The sequence below is a fragment of the Lycium barbarum genome, chromosome 8 (genome assembly GCF_019175385.1).
Source record: "Lycium barbarum isolate Lr01 chromosome 8, ASM1917538v2, whole genome shotgun sequence".
NCBI lineage: Eukaryota > Viridiplantae > Streptophyta > Magnoliopsida > Solanales > Solanaceae > Lycium > Lycium barbarum.
This window is the reverse complement of record NC_083344.1, coordinates 122,381,371-122,403,760: the sequence shown is the minus strand read 5'-3', so window position 1 is coordinate 122,403,760 and position 22,390 is coordinate 122,381,371. Positions and strand designations below refer to the sequence as shown.

At 33.7% G+C, this 22,390-nt stretch overlaps 2 protein-coding genes across 3 annotated transcripts; one reads left to right on the top strand and one right to left on the bottom strand.

Annotated features, from left to right (window-relative positions):
• The first annotated feature begins 13,904 nt into the window (after positions 1 to 13,904).
• On the top strand, positions 13,905 to 18,602 carry LOC132607047 (probable serine/threonine-protein kinase PBL11). Of its 2 annotated transcripts, XR_009570124.1 has the most exons (7): positions 13,905 to 14,492; positions 15,398 to 15,723; positions 16,232 to 16,367; positions 16,483 to 16,625; positions 16,733 to 16,856; positions 17,564 to 18,089; positions 18,479 to 18,602. XR_009570124.1 is itself a non-coding variant. In XM_060320836.1 (6 exons), exons 1-6 carry the CDS (start codon positions 14,435 to 14,437, stop codon positions 18,004 to 18,006), a joined length of 1,230 nt encoding a protein of 409 aa, XP_060176819.1. In that variant the 5' UTR covers positions 13,905 to 14,434; the 3' UTR covers positions 18,007 to 18,602. The 2 variants fall into 2 exon arrangements, 1 of the variants encoding a protein (XP_060176819.1); XM_060320836.1 differs by having other exon boundaries at positions 17,564 to 18,602.
• An 858-nt stretch (positions 18,603 to 19,460) lies between these two features.
• Positions 19,461 to 22,119, bottom strand: LOC132607048 (expansin-A3-like). Its single transcript, XM_060320838.1, has 3 exons — positions 21,904 to 22,119; positions 20,909 to 21,224; positions 19,461 to 20,163 (listed from the first exon to the last, which is right to left on the bottom strand). The coding sequence occupies exons 1-3, from the start codon at positions 22,049 to 22,051 to the stop codon at positions 19,854 to 19,856; spliced, it is 774 nt and encodes a 257-aa protein (XP_060176821.1). The 5' UTR covers positions 22,052 to 22,119; the 3' UTR covers positions 19,461 to 19,853.
• Positions 22,120 to 22,390: the final 271 nt, after the last annotated feature.

The following is a 22,390-nucleotide window of genomic DNA, read 5'->3' as shown; positions in this document are numbered from 1 at the left end:
TAAATTATATTAATTTGATGTAAACATCCAATGTGAATAAGTATTTATTAAGTCTGAATTATTTAGAAATTCTAATAATGGTGTCATAACTCTGGAACGATCTGTTTAGTACTCTTATTTCGTTTGGACAAAGTCTAATTGCGTGACGTGCTTGCCTTTTACTCTTGAGTCTTGACTTTTTAGTTTTTAGCCTTTCGTCGTTGATTATTAGGGAAAAAATGAAAGTAGATCACCGTCTAATAATAATTAATAAAATAGGACAAGAATTATGCGACTTGTGACAAAAAAGAATAAAAGAAACTGACTTTAGTTGGTAAACGTTTTCTATTTTGGTTATTAACATTTTAGTTTTGTTTATGATTTACAGAATTATGTTTTTTTTTGTTATTTAGTTGGTGGATTATGATAGGTGTATATATTACTAATATAATATGAGGAAATAGCATTTTTCATCCCTCAATTATTGGTGAACTAGATAATCTGAAGCACGTGCTCGCACGGACTCGATGTGACTTTTTTGAAATTTCATACTCCATCAATTACATATAGAGTAAATTTAAAATTTATTTCTATTTTGCCTATTTAATGGAAATTGAAAGAAAAAATGTATAATTTCACAAATTTGTGTGGATATTTTAACCAACATTTTGTTGGTCCTAGGCTAAACTTTAGAATAATTAAAGTAATAAAGTAACTTAATCCTATAATTTTGTCAAGTATTGTCAGTATTAGGGCTTAATACCTTGACATTTTCTTAAACTTGCCAATAAATTTTATTTAGACACTTAAACATATGTCTTTTCCAACTAAGCACTTGAACACGTGATAAATTGTTCCTATTAGATACTTCAAACTTAAATTTTGACAAACTTTTTGTGCGTAAACTCAAATGTCTATTATGTAAATAAGTTAACCGTTTTAAAAAAAAAAGTCATCTCATTTACTCATCAACCTCAATTGGAACATGCCTGATGTATTAAGCATAGTATTAATTATGATAAAAAAAAATATTTCAAAAAAATATAAAGTACCATGAATCTAGCATTCATTTTTTTTTTTTTTACAATTGTATAATATAAATTCACGAGGTTGATTTTTTATGCATTATTGTTCTAAAGGTCATTCCTTCCAATTTCTTGCTCATAAGTTGATCTATAATTTCATGAGGATGAATTATTATACGTTATTATCCCGAAGAGCTTACTTTCCAATTTCTTGCTCATTAGTTGAATTTATAAATAAATAGTGTAAATCATTATTGAACAAAACTAAGTGTGTAATTTATCTTAACCGATAGTAAAAAAGAATGTTAGCATGATACAATATTTATTTCGATACTTTGTTCGTAATAAACTGATGCATAATAAAGTATTTGTATCATTTATGTCGCTGTAATGAAAAATATTACATTTGATTTTAAATCATAAGCGTATTTTAGACTATCTTATCAAGATTTAGTTTTAAATTCTTTTACTGAAGTTTTTTTTATTTACGATGTATAGGTATTTATCAAATCAATTAAATTAAATAATTTCTTGTCCCAAATAGTAAAATGGAAAATCGCTATGTTTGGCTCTGAACATAAAGCTTGTGAAAACTCAAAGTTTGCCAATATAATATTACATAGAATTAATTAATATTTTAAAAGAGATAATTTGCATAAAAATAAATTCTTTTCCCTTTCTTATTTGAGACAAAATAATGTTAATATTAAGAATTATGAACTAATTTGAAAATTAATGCAACCAGTCTATTATAAGAGATTAAATTTTGATTTGATTAGTATTAAGATGTAATTTTTTTTTTGTCATTGTTATAAATTCGACCCAAAGCACACTCATATTAAAAAAAAAAATAATGTCAAAAAATAAAGTGCAGACTTTTTATTCGTAGCAAACACTAATATAATAAAGTTTTAGATACGGAGCACAAATTACAATGTTATATCAATCGTGTTTTGAACATAGTATATATATATATATTATATGCATAAAAATAATGTCCAAAAGGGTGGGCCCCGTACTAAAACACCAAGCAATATAAAAAATAAAAATAAAAAAAGAAGAAACTATATAAAGCGTGGGTTTAGACCCATGCTTCGTCGTTCGTTGTCCCTTAAAAAAAGTGTGGGCCCTATACTAAATAACACTGAGCAATAAAAAAAAAGGGAAGAAAAAAAAAGTGGAACTCACCATCTCCAAACTCATGGGAAAAAAAAAGTGGACCCTATATTATCAAAATCAAGCAATATCAAAAAAAAAAAAAAGTGAACCCCATATTAAAAAAAATATAATGTTAAAAAGAAAAAGTGTTGGCTTTGTATTTGTAGCAAACACTAATATAATAAAGTTTTAGATACGGAGCACAAACTACAATGTTATATTAATCGTGTTTTGAACATAGTATATGTATATATATTATATGCATAAAAATAGTACAAACTAATAATGTCCACAAAAAAAAGTGTCCCCCATAAAGGGTGGACCTCATACTAAACAACATCAACTAATATATAAAATTAAAAAAAAAAAAAAAAAAAGTGGAACCCACCATCTCCAAACTCACTGTAAAAAAAAGTGAACCACATATTAACAAAATCAAGCAATATAAAAAAAACATGAACCCCATATTAAAAAAAAAATAATGTCAAAAAAAATGCAGACTTTCTATTCGTGGCAAACATTAATATACTAAAGTTTTAGATACGGAGCACAAACTACAATGTTATATTAATCGAGTTTTGAACATAGTATATATATATACACTATGTTCAAAACACGATTAATATAACATTGTAGTTTGTGCTCCGTATATATATACACTATGTTCAAAACACGATTAATATAACATTGTAGTTTGTGCTCCGTATCTAAAACGTTAGTATATTAGTGTTTGCTACGAATAGAAAATCGGCAAATTTATTAATATTTTTTAAAAGAAAAGACTTGTTTAAAAGGAAACTATTTTCCTCTCTTTGAGATAAAACAATAGCAATATGTAAGCATCAGTTGATACTTTCAATTTTAATTCGATTAATTTAAAGGTGTAAAATACTTATTATTTTTTATCAAATTTTGATTTGGATAATTCTAATTCTAATTATTAAATTAATTTTACATGTTTAAAACGAAACAAAGTAGAAATTGATTTTCTATTTAAACGAAGAAATACTATTTTTTAACTTTTGGTAAATATATATATATATATATATATATATATATATATATATATATATAATCTGTCACGACCCAACCCCGTAGGCCGTGACTAGTGCCCTACTTGGGCACCCTGACATACCTGTACATATCGAATCACATCCAAATAGTATATGCGGCAAAAATGCTATATGCCGTCTCAACACGAATATATACATATACATATATCGAAGAGCCGGCAAGGCTATCAAATACGTCAAAAGCCGACAAGGCTGTCAAATATATCAAAAGCCGACAAGGCTATCAAATGGCACAGCTTCCCCAAAAACATATATAAAATGCACGCCGACAAGGCTGCCATAACGAAAGGGATCATATGGACACAACTGTACAGAAGTAGGCACACACACCCACCAATAAGTCTACAGACCTCTAAACAGACCAAACGAATCATATGGCGGGACAGGGCCCCGCCGAACCCCGAAACAAATGTATACATACACAGCGAACAAAAGTATATACCAAAAGTGTATGCTCTGAAATGAGAAGAGCACTCCGAACAGCTGAAGGGGATATCCTAAACTGGGGGGATCACCGAACTGTGCGTCTGTACCTGCGGGCATGAAACGCAGCCCCCGAAGAAAGGGGGTCAGTACGAAATATGTACTGAGTATGCAAAGCAGAATGTACAGAAAGCAGATTTGAGACATAAACGAAATGGAAGTATCAAACATAAGTGCAAATCCAACATATCAAAATTTGTTTACTGTCAAAAATATGCAAGTCATGCATAGGGTACAGAAGAATATGGTCGTCCACCCGTCGATGGCGCCATAACACAGCATAACACCAGAAAGTTTCAAATCTCCGTATCCCCGTCACATATCACATCACAACATAACGCCATACGCAACATACCACCAAACATAAGTGGAACCCGACCCTCATTAGCGAGTAGCTCGGAGAACCATAACACGGCATAACTCCGGAGTATATCAAAGTGCGCACGATAACAAAACCGGCCCGGGAACCGGCGAAAGATATAACAGAACGCACGAGCAGAGTCATGAGTAACCATATGCATAAAATCATTATCATAGACTCAAACATAAGTAAAATGATCATATTTGAAAATCAAAATAATAGTCTTAACAAATTCTTTCAAAATCTCCCGAATTTCATAAAAGGAAGTCGCGGGACCCACGGATGGAAATTTACCCAAGTCGGGCCCGCTTATGGAAAACATACTCGTTATACGTAATGCAAACTTTTATAAAAATATATTGGAGCAATCCGAGCATTTATGTGAAAGATATGGCATTCGGATATTTCGAAGTTCCTTAAAGGGAAACCTTTTTGCGCAAAGTTCGAAAAGCGATTTTTCAAATACATAAAGGTTCATATTTCATCAGATCATACATAAGAGTGCCAAAGAACATATACGGATCATAACATGCTCGGATTTCGGATTTGAAAGTTTCCTTGAGGCTCTAATTTAGCCTATAAAAACTAAGACATGCCAAAAGGAAAGGAAGTTGCCTTACATACCTCGAACGCACTTCCAAGCTAGCCAATCTAAAGCTACTCCAAATCTACGCCTCGGGCTCCCCAAGGTCTACAAAATGCGCCAATGAATATCCAATATTAACCATAGGCACTTAAGCAATTATTCATTCCAACTAACTCTAAATTCTACAGAAAATTCGGCAGCACTTCCCCTGCAAATAGGTCATCCCGAGAATTTATCTCGCTTAAAAATCCACAACAACAACCACAATAACCAACCTAGCAACATCAGTAATAAATTCGGAAGGCAAAATAACATTAATAACTCTCTTTTTTCACCATTCGAAAACTTTCCAAATATTCGTTTCAACGGCTTACATTCAAGCCACATTATCGCTCGTACATTCGATTATTAACCCAAACCCATACTAACAGCATTCAAGGACATTTTAGACAATTCACATAATATTTCCAACGACCCGATTTTTTTTATTTTTTTTCCACTGTTTGGCCGAAAACAGTCCCCTTTTCCGAGAACAGCCCTCTTTTCATTTTTCCTCAATTTCAAGACATGTTTTGTCTCAACAATCCACAATATAACGATGTTATTCTCATATAATATACCAATTACATCAACGCACGATAAGCCTCAAAACAGCTCGCACAATCTCACATCAATCATAAGTCATTAAGTGTTCATTTCAAAACTAGAATTCATGTCGACGATAACTAAAATACTAAGCGATAGTAATATGATCTTCGACACATTATAAAACTCACATTCACCCACACCACACATATACATATGTTAATGATTCTTATATGTACGAATTTCATTCAATGCACAAAGTTCTCCAAATCAGTCCGCAACGCTTACTATGTCAATTAGGGACATTAAATTCTCATTTCCAACCTACAAGTCATCACAATAACCATTACGACGCTAAGCGATATAAATTAGTTCTTTGCCAAACATTTGAGGCTACACACGGCTACCTTACATCCATGTATGCATATATAGACGATTTGTATTCTCTTCTCCATTCTACAACAATTTAACATGATACAAGACTAAATTCATCAATCCAATTCACACCCATATACACGGCCAACATACCCAACACACAACCCCACTTCAACCTTTCATATTTCATGATTTCTATCCATTTTAGCATACTACAATAGGCATACAAGATTCACAATACATGAACAAGATGAAATCTTACCTTTGTTCTTCACTTCCATCAAAAGCTAGGGTTTTGCAAATGGGCACAACTAATGGTTGGATGACCCAAACAACTCTTCCACGCTACTTAAGGACCTCAATATAGTGGGTTAACACCAAGGAAATAATTTTTGGGAAGCTAGAATTTGATTTGGTTTTCCTAAGGTTGGGCCGAAAACAGTGGGGGTTGGGAGCTCTCTATTTTCTTGTTTTGTGCTAAGTGATGAAGTGAATAAATGAGGAATGAAGACTTGGTCTTCATCTTTTAAGTGGTTCACAAAATATCCACATTTCCTTGGGTCCACACAATGTGTTGGACCCCTTTTTAATTCACACGGCCCCCATGGCATTTTTGGCACCACATTTTAAATTCCAATTTTATGAATTGTGGTCCCAATTTTTCCTAAGTGTTCAATGCCAACAATTTCATATATAACTTATATCTCAAAATAAAATCAAATGTTCAAAAGTCCCGACTTTGAATCCCGGAATGGTCTTGGCCTTAAATTATCATAGTTAATCCGGGTTGTCCCAATGTATAAAAAATACGGGACGTAACATAATCACTATTTAAAGACAACTACATACACATAGATGCACTATAATCTAAAGTGTTGGGCCCGTGCGCATAGGCCGTCTAGTATAGTAGAAAATTTCAGTTTCGATCTTTATAGTATGTGCTAGGCACTTTTAACTTCAATTTATAAAATGAGCGATATTGATCCCTTTATATAGAAAATATGTCAGATTGAACTATTTTTAGAATTATTATACCCTTAAAAGATAGAGTAATAGAATAAATTTAACATAACAAGTGGTTAATCGGTCAAATAATGTATTATGGTACTCACACTGTTTCAATCAGTTTTTTAGGTTACTATTTGAACGGTCAAATGATATTCTTTTTCATCGTATTTTTTCAAATACTTTCTAAATATTTTGATTGTTAACTATTGTGATTTATAGTACTTTCTATGTAGTTTTTAAGTATGCAAATTTTATTTTCAAAAAATTGAAGATTTGGTGTCTGAATTCATATGCAACATTAATTAGTTTAACTCTCGTACTCCGAATCAATATACATAAATTAAAACATAAGGGATATATAATTCTTCAAATTTATGAAGATCCACTAGCGAAAAGATCCTATGGGCACGTAATTCTTTAATTCTTTAAATGCAAGAGAAAGGGAAAAGACATAGATTCGCCCTTAAACTATACCCCAAAAGTCATTTTCACACTTGAACTTCAGTGGTGGCCTATTGCACACCTAAACATTTAAAAAGTGAATTTATTTACCCCATGAGAGCTGGTGTGGCATAAAATATAAAATAATTTTAAAATGAGCGCGTTTTATTAAAATTAATTCATTTTTCCTTTTTTTTTAATACCAAATTCATATTTTTTAATCCCACCCTCCATCCCATGCTCGCCCCGCCCCCACGCAGATCCCATTTCTTCTTCAATTTTCTTCCACTGCTTCCCCCTTCTCCTCCTCCTCCTCCCCCTCCCCTGTCTTCACGCCCCCAGCCCCTTTCCTCCATTTTGCCATCACATTGTTTAATTTCTTCACTGCAACTTTTCAACTAATTCTTGATAAACCCAACTTGGAAAATTGCTTCCCATGGCGGAACCGAAGGAACATCTCTCATATGCCATATCTTCTATGCACTGTTTTATTACTGCTATTAGTATATCATAAGAGCAATTAATTGTTACTTTCTAATTTCATTATCAAAAAAAAAAAAAAACACAATCTAATGGAATTTGCAGAGATTTAGTAGTAACCTAGGTTTCATGGCTACAAAATTCCAAGTTTTAATGGCTCCAAAATCTGAACCTTTTCTTATAGTATTTTGATTATTTTTTTTTTCAAGAAAGGAAGAGAATAGACAAAAATAGTTCTGGGTTTGTTCAATTCTGGTGAAATGGAGAAAAAGAAGACGAAGGATTTTGGGGGTGGCGTTAGAGGAGAAGAGGGCGTGGGGGTGGTGGTGGAATGGGGGTGGAGGAAATGAAGATGAAAAAGAAGGGGCGAGGCGGCTGTGCTAATGGAGAAGAAGGGTTTTGGGGGTGGATTTTTCTATGAAAAGCATCATCTTTTCCACCCATTTCAATTTTCTTCCATAAAATTCCTCTCTCAAAGTTTCAAGGGAAAGGTCTAAAGATGATTCCATGAGAGATGAAGTGAAGAAACACGGGGAAGGCACAGTGAAAAGGGAATTTTTTTTTAAAAAAATGGGGTCCACAAATAAATAAGTAAGGGAAAAAAGCAAAATTGTGAAAGAATAAATAAAAAAGAAAAATTATGAAAGAACAAATAACGTGTCGCTAACATGTCGCGCGCGTGTGGAACACCTCCACACATGAGACTGGTTAAATGTCCGTCGGGGGGGAAATAGTATCACTTTTTTATATGTTAGGTGTGTAATAGGTCACCTGCATAGTTTGAGTGTGAACTCGACATTTTGGGTATAGTTTAAGTGTCATTTGATGTATTTTGCCGCAAGAGAAATGAACCTTTGACATGATATGAGAATGTGCATGTAGCCACTAGTGCACAAAAGTGTTCTCCTAAACTCGAATCACACACTTCATATTTAAGCAACAGAAAAGGGCCACATATACCCTGTACTATCGAAAAAGGATCAAATATACCTCTCATTATACTTTGGATCTAATTATACCCCTACCGTTATATTATTGGATCAAATATACCCCTCATCAGTTAAGTATGTCCAAGGTGGACATTTAATCCAATGTGACACTAACATTTGATGAGATGGATACCACATATGACATGCCATTAGGGCTGGGCATAAATACCGAAAACCGAAAAACTGAACCGAAACTTCAACAAACCGAACCGAATCGAACTAGTTTGGTTCGGTGTTTGGTGTCCACCGTAAAAAAACCGAAACTGAAATAGCCGAACCGAAGTTTGATAAAACCGAATGCGCACCGAAATTTAATACATTACCCAAAAAAATTAAAATAGTCCAGGCCCATTAAGTTTAAAGCCAGAAAAAACCCAATTGTAACAAGTTCTCTTTTGCATTTGTATCCCTAATTTTCCACTTTAGTTAAGAAAATCAAATATCCTTAACAAAGGAAGGTAACTAGGATGTGTCTTTAGGATTAATGTATGTCCTTTATGTGTTTTCTTAATTATTCTTACGGTATGTATATAACACCTAGTAATCCTATATCATGATTATAGTTTCTGTTCTTGTGTATCCTGTTTGTTTGATTTTGATTCCAATTTATCAGTTTTATGTTTTATTGCTTTTAAGAATACGAATTAGTGTCAATGGAATCGCTTCTAATATCATATCAAAAAAACCCAATTGAAAAAACCGAAACCGAACTTTAAAAAACCGAAACCGAAAGAACCGAACCGAACTAGTTTGGTTCGGTATTCGGTGTCCACCTTCAAAAAACCGAACCCGAAATAGCCAAATCGAATCGAAAAACCGAACGCCCACCCCTACATGCCACCTCAGCGCCCCTAAACCATTTATCCCTCTCCTCTATTTTTTTCTTTCACCACTAAAACTTCCTTCCCTCCACCACTAGTGTGACCATTACCGCCATCATGACCCCTCAATTTATTTATCTAACTTGAAAGATGAAACTTTATCCTTTGATTTCTAAATAGTAATTAAGATAATTTTTTTGGAACGGACGGAGTATCTTTTGAACATTCTCTCGCATTGGAAAAAATCACCGGCTATAGTTCAAAAAGTGACAATCTTGGTGGTGCCTAAAATGCCATGAGTAGTACTATTGACAAGGAGCCATTAATCGATTTAAACCAGCCTTCCACTGGAGCCACCGTGCTCAATCAAAGTCGATATTCTGTCGTTTATCAAGGACTGTGATCCTCCTTTAAGTTTTCTCTGAAATTCTGCTTCTCTAAAAATCTTGAATTTATGGGTTTTAGTTAAATTTTTAGTTGTTGAATTGTCTGATATGTGAATTTTTTCGGTGGAAATGCAGAACATTCTTCTCTTTTTAGTATGTGTAATTCACTGCCATTCGTCTTGGAAGAGCTTTTGTTATTTTCAATCCAAGAATCAAAGTTTTGGTTTTTGATTTGCTTTAAATATTATATGCAGAGTTATGACTGTCAAGCATCATGGTTATTGCTTTATCCGGTGGTCATGGTGGTAAAGGTGGTGGAGGGAAGGAAGTTTTAATGGTGGAAGAAAAAATAGAAGGGAGGGGTAAATGGGTTAGGAGCGCTGAGGTGGCATGTCATGTGGCATCCACCTCATCAAAATGTTAGTGCCACGTTGGATTAAATGTCCACCTTGGACAAACTTAACGGATGAGGAGTATATTTAATCCAATAGCATAACGATAGGGGTATAATTGAACCCAAAGTATAACTAGGAGTATATTTAACCCTTTTCCGATAGTTCAGGGGTATATTTGGCCCTTTTCCGTTTAAGCAATAATAAAACTATGCATGATCTATAGAGAAGGGAGCATACATTCATGTGCTCGTGCCCCTTCACATAAATCCGCCACTATCTTAAGTTCATATGTCTACCATAAAGTAGCAAACACTTGTTCGTATAAAAATACTATAGTAGTATTTATCTTCCAAAATAGTACTAGGTACTGTATTTTTGTTCAAAAGAAAACTATACACTTCTTTTTCACGTGTTTATCTTTTTGCAACTGATGAAATAGGGGGGTGACAGGGAATTGACCTTTTAAAATCAAACTTTTCACTTTTGAGAGGGCAAAGCCTAGTCCAGTGACGTGTAACCAGTGAAAGCAAATTTCGAGGTGGTTTTTGAAAAAAGAGTTGCTATTACCCTTTTACTCTCTCAGTTTCAATTTATACGACACTTCTCGTTTTTTAGATTCAATTATATAAATTTTAATTAATATTTTAAAATATATTTTTTCATCAAATTGATATGAGAAAAGTTACAAATTATAGTATTTTTTTAATCTTAAAATATTAAGTTAATCTAATTCAATTTAGCTTCAAAATTTAGTCAAATTGACTCTCTAAAAGAGAAAAGTGCCACATAAATTGGGACAGAGGGAGTATCTCTATGTGATATTTTTCGCTTTCCAAATTCAAATGCCTAAACTTTGATCAATATTTGAAGTTGTATTTTTTCACCAAATTGCAACGAGAAAAATTGCAACTTATAGTATTTTTTCCTATAGTAATCAAATATATAAATTTTAATCTTAAAATATTGAGTTAATCTAATCTAATTTAGCTTGAAAGTTTATTCAAATTGACTTTCAAAAAGCGAAAAATATCAAATAAATTAGGCTGAAGAAGTATTAGTCTTTGTTTTTTTAAATATTGAGATAATGGATAAAACACCATACACTATTATGTATTTATTAGTTTTATATTTAAATTATGTCTTGTTTACGTTATGATGTTACACCTGAACTATAATTTCAAAATGCTAAAAACTAAACTTGCTACATATGTGTTTACTCTCCAGGAAAGTCTTTTAAAAGTGACATGTTGGCACTATACTCATAGGCGAAACTATAATTTCTAAAATAAAAGTGCACCACTAAAAAAAAAAAAATATATATTAAGTGAAAATTGATCCTTGATTCTCAAGATAAATATCTCTAACGTTAACCAAGTGCATCATTCTGTCCTCTTGTAGCGTAAGTACTAGTAGATAATTTTATAAAATATATACATAAAATAAGTAATTTTACGGAGGGACCATGAGTTTACGAGACGCAATTTAATACATAAATTCGACCCTGACTATACTTGTTATTTAATTATTATTTTTTAAATTTAATTTATATTATTTATGATTTTATTTTTAATATAAACTTTCATTAAATAAGTAATACTACATACTGTTGATCGTTGAGGATTGTTATTAGAGTTGTCAGGGTGAGACCCGCAGCACTGACTCCATTTCCCTTTATTATTTATGTCTTTTACTTTCCGGTGTATTATCATTTCAGATTTGTATTTCTCGTATTAGTTGTTCTTGTACTTACGACATCAGGTCTTGTGAGGTGTGCTGTTTTGTTTTTGAATACTTTTGGTTATGAAACATTGTTATTGACTTATATTTTGTTTTCACTTTACTTCTCACTTAGTAAATGGTTAAAAGGACTTAAAATTGAATTCGGGTTCGCCTATCGGATTGGGGTAGCTGTCATCACGGTTATCTCAATTGTATAGAAAAACAAAAGTAAAAGTTAAAATGAAAGAAAAAAAGTAAAGAGAAAACCATAAGAACATTATTTTTGTTCCATTTTGTTGACAGGTTCCTAATTTTAAAGAAATTGAAGTAAATCATCTCCCATTTGATTCAGTTTCACAGTGTATTTAGTCTATAATCTTTGATTTCATCATGTCTAGAGTTGAAAGAGAAAGATAAATATTTCAAATGTAAATCCACATTACATACCCCCCAAAAAAATCAGATTTATAGTGAAGAGGATGAGGAAGAAGACATCATTTATATAAAAAGAGATAGAACTAAAAAAATACTAACTAAAAAGTAGAAAATAGATTTCTGACTTAATTAAAAAGCCATTTACGTGGCTTTTTTTTCATGTCATGTACCTTCAAGGAGGTGTTAACACACACTTTGCCATCTGTCAAGTCAGAAATTTTAACATTTGAATAGAATTTAAGGGGTAATGCAAACAAGATATAATTTAAATATGAAATTGATAGGTAGTTCTGAGGAGTTTTCTCTTAAATATTTATTGTTTTTCTAAATATTACTCCTTTATATTTGTGGTCCTTTTGTGCTGGGAGAAAGAAACATTTTGTGCGTTACAGTTGGCTCTATTTTTTGCCGCACAGTTGGAGTATATCGTTAGTTAGTTGTCAAAAAACCAGTCGATGTGTTGCTTCATGTGCCATTAATTTATTAGGCTACTAGACGCTTAAACTGGTCTATTTTTATCTTAAAGTGTTGGGTTCTTTAATTGGTAGGAGGGATTAAGAAAATAATTTTCATATAACTAATGCATCATTTGATTGAATGTATGAGCAAAAATATTCTCTGACGACATAAGTAATGTATGTTTTATATTAAATTATGGGGATGCGAGAATATATTTGCTTATATTATTGACCAAACAGAAATTTGTGTGATTTTATATAGTATATGATATAATATGTTATAAGATATATTTGTTACAATAATAAAAGAATTAAAGACAACAATGCCCTTGACGAACGTAAAACATAGTTCACATAATATTTCTTGTATTATTATGCACCGCATAACTACTATATGCACGTTACAATCCATGAGTTACAATTTCTACCATACTAATCCCTACATTATAATACATATATTACTAATTCATGCATAACTTGCTTCTAGACCAAATAATGCTTAAGAATTTAAATTCTATAAATTGACATTTCAAAAAATATTACACCATCAAATTATTTAATACTTTAAAAATAAATGCTTAATTTGTTATAACACTTTAAATTATATAAGGATGATTTAACATTCTGTACACTACTAGAACTTCAATGAAGAGCACATTTTTGTTTATAGAAACTACGGAAGTAAGCAAGGCATTTTTTTCAGGCCTTAAACTTATGCTATAGTACTAAATAATCAAATCCTAAATATGACTGCTAAGCGAGAATCTAGCAACCTAGACATACCAAAATAAGACAAAAGTCCAACAGCTAAGCAACAACAGATAATGTTGAAACTAAGTTCAGCCGTTAACAGTCTTTTGCTTTTTGGTTTGATTATTAATTTTTTTTTTTTGGTTGTTGTTGAAAGAGAACTAAAACAACAAGAAACTGGTCCGAAATTAAGTGATGGAATGAGACCCCAACAATAGTTTCTGCACCACGCGAATAAATGCTAGATGACATGTGTGAATGCATTCAAAGCGAGACTCTTGACTAAATGCTAAATTGGCTAAATCATCAGCAACTGAATTAGCCTCTCTGTAAATATGAGCAATAGATACCACTCCATTTTTAGGCAAGAGATGACAAATGGGGTTGACAATATCATCATTCTGGTGAAACACAAATTATTAATTTGATCAAGTAGTAAAGTCCCCTGTTTAATTTTTCAGTCTTTTTTGGTTGCTTGTTTCTTCCTACTCTGACCTGCTACCAGTAAAGACAAAGAAGCTAAAAAGTAAGTCAACCATCTATATGGCTTTCCTTTTTCACCACAAAAAGGTCCAAAAAAGACATCATCTCACAAGTACTGAGTTACATAGAGAGTCAAGAAAGCAATAAAACCCCACTTTTCCCGGTCCTTTTATCTCCAGCGTTCTTGTCATAATTTCTTTTCATACATAGCCACAAGTGGGGTTAAACAATTACAGCCAAGTTCATTAGAAAGTTTCAATCTTTTTTGTTGTCATATTCTTGAAGTAGAGAAAGAGGAAGTTTCTTTGGTTCACATTAGATCTGGGGTTCACGGGTTTTGTGAGGTTTTTATTGAAGTAGCAAAGATGAAAACTTGAGTTTTGCTATTTGTGTGGTGGCTATTTGAGCTAAAAATATTGCATCTTTTTTGAGGTTCTTGCTGTGATGGGGATTTGTCTGAGTAACCAAATCAAGGCTGAGACCACACTTTATACTGCTTCAGGTATAAGTTCACTTTCTTTTTATTTTATTTTTGGAAGGTATAATTTGTTAGCTCTAGTAATGTTACTTCTTTATCCTAGTACAGTTGCAAGAGTTTGATGTAAATGAGTAATTTTGGTGAGTTCAAGTCTTTGCTTGCTTCAAAAATTGAAGAATCAAAAAGACAAAACAAAAAAAGAAAAAGGAAAATAAAATATTACAGAGGAGAAGGAGAAGAAATGGGACCAAATACATCCAGGGTGTATTGTGTTTGGTATGGAGGAAAATATTTTCTGGAACATTTTTTTCAATTTACTTATGTTTGGTTGATCAATTTTTTTGGAAAACATTTTCTTTTCCTTAAAAATGATGAAAATGACTTGCTTAATGGAGTAGGGAAAATTAGTTCCATCAGTAGCATTCCGCACTAATTGTCTCCTTCCACCCTCCAGCACGCCTCATCCCCACCACCCCCACACTCCTATTCCGCCCCCATCCCCGTAGTGTTTGGAAGATTATATACAAATGTTTTTGGGGCGGCATTTTCTGCTTACTTACTAAATACCAAAAATAAGTAAGAAAACCACTTTATCTTCCTGAATATATTTTCCAAGAAAACATTTTGCTTTGTACCAAACAGACCCCGAAAAGCAAAATTTGTTTCTGGTCACTGTCAGGTTTTATGGGTAACTAATGTATTGTCTGAGTATTTATTTGCAAATTGCAAAGAAGGTTAAATTTGCTTGTGCTTCAAAGAGCAGGAAAGAAATAGTACCTATGAAAAGGTTTCTGTTGTATGTATGGAAATTAAATTTGCTTGGCCTGTGAAGATCAGTAGTAATAATTGCTTTCTAGTTTTGGATGTACATCTTCATTTCATTTTCTTTACTGTCTTTTGATTGCAATATTATAAATGGATTGTTTTAGGGTTGGGTTCAAGAAATGCCAGTGGAAATGGTACCGATACTAGTAATTCGAATAGCAAACGCTCATCAGCTTCTGTACCTCCAACTCCACGGAGTGAGGGTGAGATCCTGCAGTCCTCCAACTTGAAGAGCTTCACTTTTGGTGAACTACGATCTGCAACCAGAAATTTCCGTCCTGACAGTGTAGTAGGAGAAGGAGGTTTCGGTTCGGTTTTCAAAGGCTGGGTGGATGAGCATACTCTTGCAGCATCAAAGCCCGGCATGGGAATTGTGATAGCTGTTAAAAAGTTAAACCAAGAAGGTTGGCAGGGACACCGGGAATGGCTGGTGAGTAGAAGCTTTTGTTTTACTTGGAGTTGCTCCACAGCCGGCGTTAATTTTTTTTTTTTTTTTTAAACATTGTCGATACTGTGAATCATTGTTCCGTGGGCTTATTTGCACGGTTTATTTAAAGCACGCTCATTCGTCCCAATTTATGTGATGGTGTTTGACTGGGTACAGAGTTTAAGAATGAAAGGAAGACTTTTGGAGCTTGTGGTCTAAAATAAGTCGTAAATATTTGTGTGGAAATAAATCATCTCATTAAGGGTAACTGACTAAAAATGAAAGAATGTCAAATAAATTGGGACAGAGGGAGTATTTATTTCTGGACTTTGCTAGGTAACCTCATACATAGATTTGGAAAATTTACTAATCTGATCATTAAAATCGTGATGAATGGGATGACTTGATTTGCATCGATCTAGCTCTCAGTCCTTATATAGCATTTTGCTACAAATTACTTCTACTTATTATATGTAATGTAGCTTATATTCTCAACCTTACAAATTTGCAGGCTGAGATCAATTATCTTGGGCAACTACAGCATCCAAATCTTGTAAAATTGATCGGTTATTGCTTAGAGGAAGATCACAGGCTCTTGGTCTATGAGTTCATGCCTAAGGGTAGCACAGAGAATCATCTATTTAGGAGTAAGTTCTTCATCTTTTTCATATTTTTCCACCTGCGTAATTATTTATGGACTATGGTTCATCCACACAAGCCGGTAGAGTCCTACATAATATGAGGTTTTTTTATTTGAATCAGGAGGTTCATACTACCAACCACTTTCTTGGAGCCTTCGTATGAAAGTTGCGCTTGGTGCTGCTAGGGGCCTTGCATTTCTTCATAATGCTGAAACAAAAGTTATTTATAGAGACTTCAAGACCTCTAATATTCTGCTGGACTCGGTATGTGAATATCATCTCAAAGTGTCACTTTACACTGTCTGTCGGAGTTTTTCATGTTTTCAGATACTTGTTTTTCTTGCACTCAATATTATGCTATACATCGACAGGACTACAACGCAAAGCTTTCTGATTTTGGGTTGGCCAGAGATGGTCCGACGGGTGATCAGAGCCATGTGTCTACTAGGGTTATGGGAACTTATGGATATGCTGCTCCAGAGTATTTATCCACAGGTTTGTCTCCATGCTACCCAGTTCTACTTCAAATTCACCATCTGATGGTGTGACAAAAAATATGCAAATATTATGCATATGTACAGTGCATGACAACAGCTAACATGTAATCTTACATGAGCATAGCTCATAATATTAATCTAGCATGAAGTATGATGCCTAATATTGCCTATAACATTGATTTAGCATGAAAAAATGCTCCAGTAGTCATGACACAGAATGTAGCACATAAAGCATGAATGTCTATAACAACCTGTACCCAGTATAGACTGTATAACCTCAGTATCCACATTGTACTCGTCACCTCACATGTACCCCATATACATAGTATATGTAAAACAATATCAATTTGGGAAAATCCCCTCAGTTAGTTCCTTTTACACGGGTCAGTTTACAGAAGATGAACTTCATGTGTACATTTTCATCTACTGATATCATCCTGTTTATTGTATCTGGATTAGAGTTCATATGATTTGACGAGAGTACTAGAACAGATGAACAGGGTCTTTTTTATAAATTAAAATTTAGTATTAATTCAATGAACTACACTTACATTTTATTTCACCTCATAAATGTGATAAAAGTGATCATGCTCTGAGACATGAAATTTTGACAGGGTTGTTTCCTATTTTTATAAGCAGTCACATATTAGTACATGTTATAATGCAACCAGCTTCTGAGCTGATTACTTTTCTCTTTTATGGAAGGCCATCTTACTGCCAAGAGTGACGTATACAGCTTCGGGGTAGTTCTATTAGAAATTCTATCCGGTAAGAAAGCGATAGACAAGAATCGACCCACGGGGGAACACAGTCTCGTTGATTGGGCAAAACCTTATTTGACCAACAAACGTAGAGTTTTCCGTGTTCTAGACTCCCGTCTCGAAGGACAATATTCGCTCAGTCATGCCATAAAGGTTGCCATCCTGGCTCTTCAATGCATATCGATGGACCCTAGGTCAAGGCCAACTATGAACGAAGTGGTAACAGCTCTAGAACAGCTTCAGCAGTCCGCGAAAAAGGATAAAAAGGACCGGCAGGTAAATCAGCACAACCGATCAAGTTTTGCGCTCAAGAAGTCCCGCAGAAATAGTGCTGAAGAGATCCCCGTGAAGGCAAAGTATCCAAGACCTTCACTGTCACTTTTTTGATAAAAAGAGGAAAGAAAGTTTTTGGTGTTCCGGTTACTGGCTAGCACTCTTTTCTTCAAGAAATTCTAGCATATAACTAAGGGGTCGTTTGGTAGAAGGTATAAGCTGGGATATCCCAGCACTAATTTTTATACCATGTTTGGTAGAAGGTATAAATTTATCCCAGGATAAATTTATACCTTCTTCAAGAAATTCTAGCATATAACTAAGGGGTCGTTTGGTAGAAGGTATAAGCTGGGATATCTCAGCACTAATTTTTATACCATGTTTGGCTGGGATAAATTTATACCTTCTACCAAACATGGTATAAAAATTAGTGCTGGGATATCCCAGCTTATACCTTCTTATCCCACTTATACTGGGATTATTTTATACTTAGATGGTATAAAATAATCCCAATAGATGGGATAAATTAGTCCCGGGATTATAATCCCGGGATAATTTCGACTATCTACCAAGCGACCCCTAAGAGAAAATGCCTCCACAAAGATGTACAGCTTGTCCCACTTCTATTTTTGAGTTTTAGTCTGTTGGATAATGGTTGAACTATGGATTTGTGCGTATCAATTTATTAGTTATGGAAGTTTTACCTGCTATGTTAGTGTTCTGTCTGAAATCTTAATATTTCTTCTTGTTTTATGCATCATGGTCCTTGAAATGTACATGTAGGATTACAGTGTAACAGGAAATTTTTGAATCCATAGTCAAAATTCGCCAACAGAATTTAGCACTTTTTTGAATGGAAGAACTGATAATTAAGATGATTATTTTCTATTACAAATGCACAAGAAATCTGTGCATGCATCGAAACTTTAAAATTGTATGGTGTATGGAAATTTTGGTACAGTTATTTAGAGGAACTAGTGGGTCACTTCCAGGGGCGAATTTAGGTAGGAAACATGGGTCAATGTGTTCACCCGATTAAACTCGGTATATTATGTATATAATTCTTAAAATATATCTAATATTAATTGAAGGAACACATGGTCATACAAGATTGAGTGGAGCATTGGTTAAGTGCTGACCTTAATCTCTTAAGGTCCTGGGATCAAATCCAACTAAATACACTTTTGCATCCTTTTAAAATAAAAATAAAAAAAAATCTTAGCAGCAATGGTGAACCAATCCTCGTAAAATTTTGGATTCGTCTCTGGTCACTTCCCTTTATGTTTTCCATCCATCATGTTACCTAAACGAACTTTTAATAAGCGAATACCAATATTAGTACAGTAATAGTCTTGTAACTGGTGTTCAACTTCCGAGACCCTACTTTTCGGGACTATGCTAAGTATGTTGTTGTTGAATAATTTATGAAGAACTTGAAGTAGGAAATCAAACACATAGATTTAGAAATGGACTTTGAATTTAATTCAATCCTAAAAGTTAACTCATGAAATGAAGATTGCTCAAAATCATATAGGGAGATCAAAGTTTCACATCCCGCCAGAAATAAATCGAAACATCACCGGCACACCACACGTATCCAGAAACTATAAAGGAGACAATATAAAGTAATATTCGTATTCATAATTCATAGACAATTATATGATATTCCCATTACATATAAGTTATTAGCAGTAATTGTCAATAGAGCTGCGGGCTACATTTTTAGTGTTGATCCTTCTGCAGCCACATCAGCATCTATAAATACACCTTCCATTTTCACCAACACTTACACATCATCACTAAAAGTAAAAAGCAAAATATAAAAGGGAAATTAAACTATTTCCCCAAATACCTATAATTTCTCCCATTAAAAAAGAGAAAAACTGAAGGTGCGGAAAAGGGTATACAAAAGTATAAGTAGTATTTAGGATCAATTTGTGCTTATCTTTATTTAATTTAAGTTAAACTCGGAAATTTTTGCCCTCATAAGTCTGGCCAAACTGCCAATTAGATGGTGCCACGTTGTATGCAGTAACATAGCGATGGTCACTAGTTTTGACTTTAAAGGAAAGTGCTTGACCGTCAAGCAAAGCATTGGATTGCCAATTTTGACCCCAATTTCGACTCATAACTATCCATTTTGTGTTAGTACCTTTGACTTGAACTTGTTGAATGTCACCAGCACCTGCCACGTTAGTCACTGTGATCATGTTGAAGTAACGGAAACCGTTGATCGAGAATCTTATTCCTCCTTGTTTTTTGCATGGAACCCTGCCAAAAATAGTAAGGAAAATTGTTAGTATAAGTGGAGAACCAAGCTATAACGTGATGAGCATTTAAAGCTTGTAAGTACTACTGGAATAGAAACATAGAATATTGTTAAGAGTATTTAGTACTTTGTGGTAGTTAGTGCCAATGTCATATAGATTTGTCGATATAATTTTTTGTTTACACTATCAGGTTCATAAAGATATTTAAGGGGAAATCTCCTTAAAATGTGTTCGAGTATCTTAGCAGGATAAATATCTACAAAAAGCTGAAAAGTAGTGACACCAAGTGAATAAGCTCAGTAGCTCCTCATACAAAATAATTGACTCTAGATATATGATGATATAGGAAGACAAAATTACTCACATTCATTTAATGATTCGAGGCGAAATGAAAATCAAATTTGTGATCTTGAGGATAAAACATGTTATCTGATACAACATATAAAGTTAGCCTACCGATCTAAGAAAAACCTTACACGGGTCGTATATATAACTTAAACTCTTTATTTATATATTTTTAATTTGAAAAATACATAGTGCATCTAGCACGATTACACCAATTAAATTAAACGATTATACTATACACTATAAGGTAAATAACTTTCTATACTATAATTAAATCTTCAAACCTATAATAATAAGTTAGTTATCATTTTATCATATTACAATTAATGCTTACTATAAGATCTTACCTAAATAACTGGACGACCTGATTATATAAATATTTAAAAGTCAACTTGACTAACCTGCGATAGGTAACTGGGACGATGCCAGCAACGTATTGAGCGATTTTGAGGAACACAGGCATGGAAAGGTCGAAATGAGGACGGGGCGGGTTGCACCACCCACCATTATCATTTGGCAAAGCAAAGTTTGGTGGACAGAAGTTTGTACCAGTCACAAGAATGGATGGCTTTCCAGGGGTGCACCATTTTCCATCGGTGCACTTTATCTCAAAGCAAGCACCACAACTCAGTCCACTGTTGAAAAGAGCTGTGCTTAGTGCTGCATTGTTCACTCCGTATCCTGTGCTGTGCAAATTTCCATACCCACAAGCACCACCTGTTGGGAAAGAATAAACAACAGATTAATGAATTTAATTTTTTATATAAGGGTGTTTTGCAAGAATGACCATGGTTGTTCATCATGCATAAGTTGTGGGCATAAATTAGTTTATAATCTATGAAGCAGGAGTTTAGGACATTTTAATAAGTTAGAGATAGTGAACATGGATCAATTGACAAGAAGTCATGCCCTATAGGAAAATGTTATTTGTGTTGCTCAATTGTACACAAGTCAATATAATTGCAACTCCAATCTAATCGACAACACATGATTGCACTATCTTTACTCACTAACTTCTTGAAATATCCCGATGATGTGCCACACAGGCAAAATCATTCTTGGCTAGACATGATTGCTCTTACATGATACTTATTACTATATGGTTGCACATTTTCATATTATGTACTTTCTATAATAGACGATTTTTCTCTGCAAAAGTTTAAAACTAACTTACGTGCTTACTGTTACAAGAATTTATGCTCGATGGGTAACAACAGTCATTTTTATAGATTTTGTCAAGCAGGGCCAAAATCTCAAAACTACTATTGTTTATACGAATAATATAAAAGAACTTTTACACTATGATAAGTTACCAAAAATATAATTACATGTAACCATGCGCCCATAGTATACAACATAACACAAATGGAGAGCAAAATAGCAGATATGTACATACCCATGGTGCCAGAGGCATCAGAGCCGCCATAGAAGGTGGCATGGGCACTCTGCCAGGGGCCCGCGGTATAAATACCGGGGACCTTTGAGTTAACGGCCGTCAAAAAAGAAAGAATAGCAATGCACAGAATCCATGTTTTTATGGCCATTTTTCTCAGTCACTTAAGAGAGAAGTGCTTGTATGTGAACAGAGAGGGACGGAGATGGAGAAATATGCTATAATAGGGTTTTGGGAGCCAATGGATAGTAAGGAAGAAAGTGGAGGTACTTATTGGGGGAGTAGAGTCTTTAGAGGTGAAGTAGTCACAAGTGCATGGCTTGTAATTAATGCATTATTTTTCTTAATTATATTAGTACGACTTATTATTTTTATGTCAGAAACGTAGAGTAGCAACATTTATCATGGTATATGGAGTAAGAAGGAAAATACTACACAGCACACACTACGTGGTGTTACAAGTATACATGTGAGCTGCACGTGGTGGCGA

Excerpts from the sequence above, each read along its gene's own strand:
- LOC132607047 (XM_060320836.1), top strand. The coding sequence starts at position 14,435 with ATGGGGATTTGTCTGAGTAACCAAATCAAGGCTGAGACCACACTTTAT. Across the intron at positions 14,493-15,397 it reads CACACTTTATACTGCTTCAG|GGTTGGGTTCAAGAAATGCC; the intron begins GTATAAGTTCAC and ends GGATTGTTTTAG. Across the intron at positions 16,626-16,732 it reads CTAATATTCTGCTGGACTCG|GACTACAACGCAAAGCTTTC; the intron begins GTATGTGAATAT and ends ATACATCGACAG.
- LOC132607048 (XM_060320838.1), bottom strand. The coding sequence starts at position 22,051 with ATGGCCATAAAAACATGGATTCTGTGCATTGCTATTCTTTCTTTTTTG. Across the intron at positions 21,225-21,903 it reads TGATGCCTCTGGCACCATGG|GTGGTGCTTGTGGGTATGGA; the intron begins GTATGTACATAT and ends CTTTCCCAACAG. Across the intron at positions 20,164-20,908 it reads GTCCCAGTTACCTATCGCAG|GGTTCCATGCAAAAAACAAG; the intron begins GTTAGTCAAGTT and ends TATTTTTGGCAG.